Consider the following 6217-nt stretch of genomic DNA (forward strand, 5'->3'; position numbering starts at 1 on the left):
GAGATGAATGAGCTATATCTGTAATTCATGGCTTTTTGTGCACAACCTCATCACTCCAAAGGACAGTCATTCTTCAATTGAATCATGCTGCAAAATTGTTTCTATCTCACTGTTGTGCTTTTTGTAGTTACTTAACTATGTTCCTTACAGGACTTCAGTTTGTTTTCATTTCAGATTGCAATTAAAAAGAGAAACAACAGCAATAAGAATTACATAAATTTAAGATGTGCTTTTATTTTGTATTTTCATGGCACATTTTGATTTGTAAACATTAAGTCACCAGTCCTCTTCTACATATGTTGAAAATAACCACCAGACACTCGAGAGCATTACCTGAGATTTAAAAAAACAAAACAAAAACAAAAAAACAACAAAAACAAAAAAAAAGAGAGAAAGATCTGGCATTTTACTGTACTCACATACAGTACCATTTTAGGAAGAATTACAAAAGAGTGTGTTTTTCAAAATAGGACAGTTTCCTTTGAACTACAAAGATATAGAAAATACATCAAAACACCTTAGAATGATCAGCCTTATTAAGAGGATGTTGCAAGTCAATGTCTTAAAGAATTTCATTAATGCATAGCCGAAACACTGCATCAGTCCTGCAGCAGCACGATATCAACGTTGTCATGAACACCTTGTAAAAGTAGCTCCCCTTGATAAGTGACAATCTTCCGTCGTTTTGCAGCCTTAAGAGTTCCCACTAAGGCTTCAAAGAGGTTAGCACACTTTTCATCAGCAAAGAGCACACCAAATTTCACGCTCACTTGTCCATCAGCATCTATATCAAAGATATAAGACGAAAATATATGCAGATTTTCTTTCCATTAGGAGATTACTGGGGAACCAAAGTGATACACAGTCAGAACACTGAAAGTAAACCCCATGGTTTTTCCCAATTAATTGGGGAACATATTATGAATGCTGACGATAAACAGTAGACAGAACTCCTGCCTGGTATGACTTTCCCTTTTTTCCAGAGACTCGCATCAAGGACCACATATCTGCTATGTTTATTTTTACTGATGACTTTCTGACCAGCACAGGCTATCAAACCTCTTCAAAGCATAAGGAAGAAACTGGTTTTATATAATTAAAATGTTAAAATATGTCTTTCAAATAATTTTCCCCCACTTATTAACATTTAAGGTTCGTGTTGAAAAAGCTGCAATGTGAAATCATTTCTCACACAAAGCAAGAATTTAAAAATATATGTTAAGTTTAGCTAGGTTATTCCTAAAAGGGCAGATGCAGACATACAAAATGCAAGACATACGTATCCATTTAGGTTTTGAAAAACAAATGGAACTGAACAAAACTGCATCAGAACTGAAATACATGAGCAGGCAGCACATCCACAAATTGCACAAGTATTTGTAAATAAAGGAGTTTTAACCAGCAAAGGCTTGTTAAAGAGTTCTTTTAAGAGCAAAGACTATGTTCTAAGCAAGTTTAAGGAACAATTATAACTCCTGGATTAGTTTTAGACTCACAGATGTATGCCTTCCAAATAATACCACAATGAACAGGACTGAAGTGTATAAATTCTGAAGTTCAGAAGTTGCCAAGGAGGGAGGTGCAACTTTCTTCTCTGAGTAAGCATTAGAAGTCCAAAGAACAGGGCAATTATGTAGCTGATTTTAGTGGAAGCAGGATTTCAGGCCTACGTCCTCTGTGTTGTAGAGGCTGAAACATTTACTTTCGTAACAGAACTACTTTAATCAAAGGACAGGATGCAGGAAGTACATACAGTCCAACATTAAGTATATGTGCAAGTTTTCAGGTTACCTGAGCCTGCTTAATTAAATTTACCAAGTTCACAGGCTGATATAAGATGACTACATCTGTATGGTCAGAGATATGACAATACTTACTTTTGGTTCCCAGCCGCCGAATTTCCTCAACTAAGAGGCTAATTTCATGTTCCACATTCATTGTGGTCTAAAAAGTAAAATACACGTTGAAAAAGTTATTAGGAGATCTGTAAACTGTTTGCACCATCCTGGCCTGTTGTCAGTTCATCAGAAATGTCACAGCATTTTGTAAATCCCAGTAGTCTGGAGACACGGCTACAGGATAACCTGAGACTTCAGTCTTGAATGGATAAAGAGCCTCCACATTTGAGGGGAAGTGAGCAGAAACTAACACCTTGGTATATATATTCTACACACAAATATAAGGAGCTGATCACAAAATATGAAAACTGTGGGAAGCCTGGGAGAGGGGCTTGTTTGTTCTAAAGAATGAGCTTAGGCTGCCACAGAATCTGAGCATTCTGGTATCATCGCAGGTTTTCAGGGGCTTCGCAACTTTCTGTTGATGTCCTCAATAAAAGTGGAACATCTTCCTTTAAATTCCTCTCTGGGATATGGGATATGTGGTAGATTTGGGGTTTTTTAAACCATGCCACAGCTTTCCACTTACTCTGGCAAGATACCGCAGACATCCAGCTGGTTACAGCACGTCTATGTACACGGTGCCTGAAAGGACAGCAGCTACTGCACACCTGCTGCTGAGAGTGGAACTGAAGCAGAAACAAACCAAGTATCCTAAGGTGGCCAACATTTATTTCTATTCATAGCGATCCCAAGGAACTACTACACTGCCCTGTGACACACAGCAATTTTCACCAATGTGCACCAATGCCTTGCAACAGTTTAGCCTTATGTGACTTAGTATATGGCAACACTACAGTCACACCAAACACTATTTGGCTACAAAGCATCCAAAGTGAGAAACTACAGGCACCTGAAAGCTGTTTTGGGATCTGTGCTGTGCAAAGCAGCATCAGCACAAAGAAACCTTTAGGTGTGCAACTCCTTAAGCAAAAACTGTCATCAAGGTAAGCACAAGAAACCGGGCCCCGCAGACAGAGAAAGCAAAGCCTCAAATGCAGCTTCCACAGCTGCTAACAATGCAGTCTGGAACAAAACCTCTAGAGAGACCTTCTGGAGCTGAGCGCTGTCTGAAAGGGGCTCAGCCAGCACGGAGATCCTCTCCATTGTTCGGGATTTCTGTGCAGATCTGGTAAGTAAGCCGAGTTAAAAAGCTGACATCTGGATGGATCAGAAACTCTTCGAGAAAAGCTTCCCTTCCCCCCTCCTTTCTTTTTTTTTTTTTTCCCCTAATTGAGTTAAAATAGGGAAGAGTGACATAGTTCCACACCCTGACTTATCCAAGAGGCCAAAAAACCTGTCACAGAGTCTGCTTTTCAGACCCCAAGTTCACTTGCAAAAAATCTTCTTACCATGCAAAACCGCGTAAGCTTTAGTATCAGCACAGGTTCTGGGCATAAGCCCCATCCCGACCACTCGTCCCTAAGGCACGGTGACAACGCACGGTCCGGCGGGTACGACCAGAGCAGCAGCGCCCAGCACCGCAGCGGGACGCGGAACTGCGATCGCCTCAGGATTCTACAAACTTTTAGATTTGGTTTAACTGATCACTAAATACATCGTTACCGGTCACCGAGGAAAACATGACCCATCTACCAAATAGCTTACACCACCACCATTAATTTGTCAAACTGCCAACTTTAATATTGGTCATTAGAGTGGCAATGATTAGCATCTCCTTAAAGATGTTGGTTTAACTTTAAATGCTTTGTAACTTTTAACTCTTTAAATTCAGGTTCATTTAAAATTATTCTCCCTCATACACTGTCAATTCAAACAGCAACACTTAGAATTAAGAAAAATAAATTCCACATTATTATGCGACACGTTGGAGATCAGAGAACCGTGGCTGCCTAAAGAGGAAGGAAGAAGGGTTCGCGGTATTTTAAGAACACTTAAATATTTATTTATATCGTCGTATACTCGACACATCAGCTATTAGAAGTACACGCCAACTATTAAACTCTCGTATTTCTGACGACGATACACTGCTGCAGGCCAGCACGATTTTTCAGGACACAGTACAAACCCGAAAGTTCTCTGTTTGCTGGAAACCCTCCTCACCGCTACCCAGTACAAACCATTTTGGCAACCACCCGTCCCCCCCCGCCGCAGACACCGCCCGTACCTGAGAAGATGGCTCCCCGGCGGGGCCGCGCCTGCAGGCGGAGCGCGCTCCCCTGCCCACCGAGGCACCCCCCCGCCTCCCCGGGCGCTGCCGGGGCTCGGCCGCGCCCGCCGCTCCCGCCGCCGCTCCCACCGCCGCCTGCGCAGGGCGACCGGGAAACGGGCCCCGCCCGGGCGAGGGGCAGCCGCCGCCCGCCCGGCCAGCGCCTCTGCTCCCGCCGCGGGGGAACGGCGGCTCCCGCCGCCCGCGCCCGCCGCCCCGCACTCACCCGCTGCCGGCGCCGCCAGGGGCCGCCGCCGGCGGGAGCCGCGTCAGGCAGCGCGCGGGCAGGCGGCGGAAGGCGGGGGCAGGGCGAAGGGGCGGGCGGCGGTTACCCGCCCGCCGCCGGGGCCTCGCCCCGCTCGGTCGCCGCGGGGTCCGGGCCCCCTCCCGGCGCTGAGCTCCCCGGCCATTTTGCGCTCTGCCGTTGGTGGCTGCAGCCGGAGCGGCCCTGCCCCGCCGGCATCCCGCGGCAGCGGCCGGCGGACACCCCGCATCTGGCGCCAGGCCCGGCTCTGTGGCCCTGCGCCCGCCCCCAGTCGCAGGGCCGAGCCGTGCTGCCCGCGGCGAGGGCCCCACTCCTCCGCCTCGGCGGCTCCCAACTTGGCGCCATGTACGGATTCCACCGGCACACCTCGTTCTTTTCGTGGCAGAGGCGTTCCCCAGTTTGTTCGGGAAAATGCCTTCCACGGGCGGCCCTTCGGTAGCTCCCGCTGTTCCAGCAGGCCACCTCAACAGGACACTGTCGCCTCGGTCACTTTCCCTCACCATGCCGTGCCTCATGCTCTCTGCCTCCGCTGGCTTTCCCGGGTGACACCACACCTTCTCATATGCCCCCCACATATGTTTTCTCCTAGAAAAACCGTTGTATTTCCACAAAAAGTGAATGAGCTAGATTCACATTTACTTTCAGTAAAGTCACGTTGCAGTTAATATTTCATTCAGTGCCACATCCTTGCACTGCGGAGAGAATGCAGTTTAATTTGTTCCATCTTGAATCTTGGTATTCGTTACTGCACTTCTCTCTCTTGCTTCCTCTTCACCTCACAGAAATGTTTACATCTTCTCTAAAGGACACCGGCATTAAAACTGAGAGCTGCGTTACCTCCTCCACAAAGCAACCAGGCAGCCTCCAACCTGCTAGTCAGAGGCAAGGCTCACACCAAATGGCTCTGGAAAATTCTCACTGGCACAGCCGAAGGCATTGCCATTCCCAGCTGTCTCTCCCACCTCCTTACGATGCCTGACTTGCCCTAAAGCAGAGTTGGTATGAGAAGCTATTTCCAGCCCTTGCAATCCACATTTTCATGCATTAGCTTCTGAAGGTGAGGCTGGGAGACTTTCTCAGACTGTGAGCTGTGCCAGTTAGGTCTGGTCCCTTACTACATCCTCCCACCCCTGGTGCAAGGATGAATAAATAGATAATGGCACCTCAAACCACTACAGCAAGCTCCGCTAGGGCTCATTTGGCAGAACCTGCAGCTAGATAAATTGATTTGCACAGTGGAAATTATGCCAAGATCATATTTTTATCACTCCAGGGATGTATAACTGGAGTCCAAGCCCTTTGCTTTTCCAAGGCATTTTTTTGATGTTGATGCTTTTATTAGAAGATTAACTTTTCCTTAGAATAACCACTATTTATCAGTAACAGAATCTTATTAGTAAAAAAGAAAACATGCTGCTTTCTCCTCAAGGAGCTATATATTCAGCAGGTGATAGCATATCAAAACATTTTCCTGAACAGATTAGCTGTATTTGACACCAGTAAGGGGTGCTCTTTTCAAAAATAAACCTTGACAGTTAGGAAAACAAGTTAGATTGAAAGGGCCAGCGCTATTTTTCAGTAAATCCCTAAGTCAATAATGAAATTAATGAAATTTAAATCTGTCTGAATTGCATCAAAAGACAGTGGAGAATTCTCAGGAAAATGTAGTATTTGAAGAGCATTCATGCTTAGTGCATATGATGGCGTATGTGCTTACATTAAGGCATACTGCTTTTCCTAGGATCTTCATCTTGTTGGCCAACACAATGCTAAATACTATCGTTAAAAGGATAGATTTTAAAGGAGAATCTGAGATAAACTTTTTAAAAGAGAATCTAATTAGCATGTTAGAAAATATGGCAAATATTCCAGTTATTTAGCAGT

At 45.4% G+C, this 6217-nt stretch overlaps 1 protein-coding gene across 2 annotated transcripts; it reads right to left on the reverse strand.

Moving 5' to 3' along the window:
* Positions 1 to 214: 214 nt before the first annotated feature.
* Positions 215 to 4381, reverse strand: ABRACL (ABRA C-terminal like). 2 transcript variants are annotated; one of them, XM_040599273.1, is made up of 3 exons: positions 4295 to 4381; positions 1878 to 1944; positions 215 to 784 (listed from the first exon to the last, which is right to left on the reverse strand). In XM_040599273.1, the coding sequence occupies exons 2-3, from the start codon at positions 1936 to 1938 to the stop codon at positions 600 to 602; spliced, it is 246 nt and encodes an 81-aa protein (XP_040455207.1). In that variant the 5' UTR covers positions 1939 to 1944; positions 4295 to 4381; the 3' UTR covers positions 215 to 599. The 2 variants fall into 2 exon arrangements, with proteins under 2 accessions (XP_040455207.1, XP_040455208.1); XM_040599274.1 differs by lacking the exon at positions 4295 to 4381 and adding an exon at positions 4027 to 4219.
* Positions 4382 to 6217: the final 1836 nt, after the last annotated feature.

Source organism: Falco naumanni, chromosome 6, assembly GCF_017639655.2.
Source record: "Falco naumanni isolate bFalNau1 chromosome 6, bFalNau1.pat, whole genome shotgun sequence".
NCBI lineage: Eukaryota > Metazoa > Chordata > Aves > Falconiformes > Falconidae > Falco > Falco naumanni.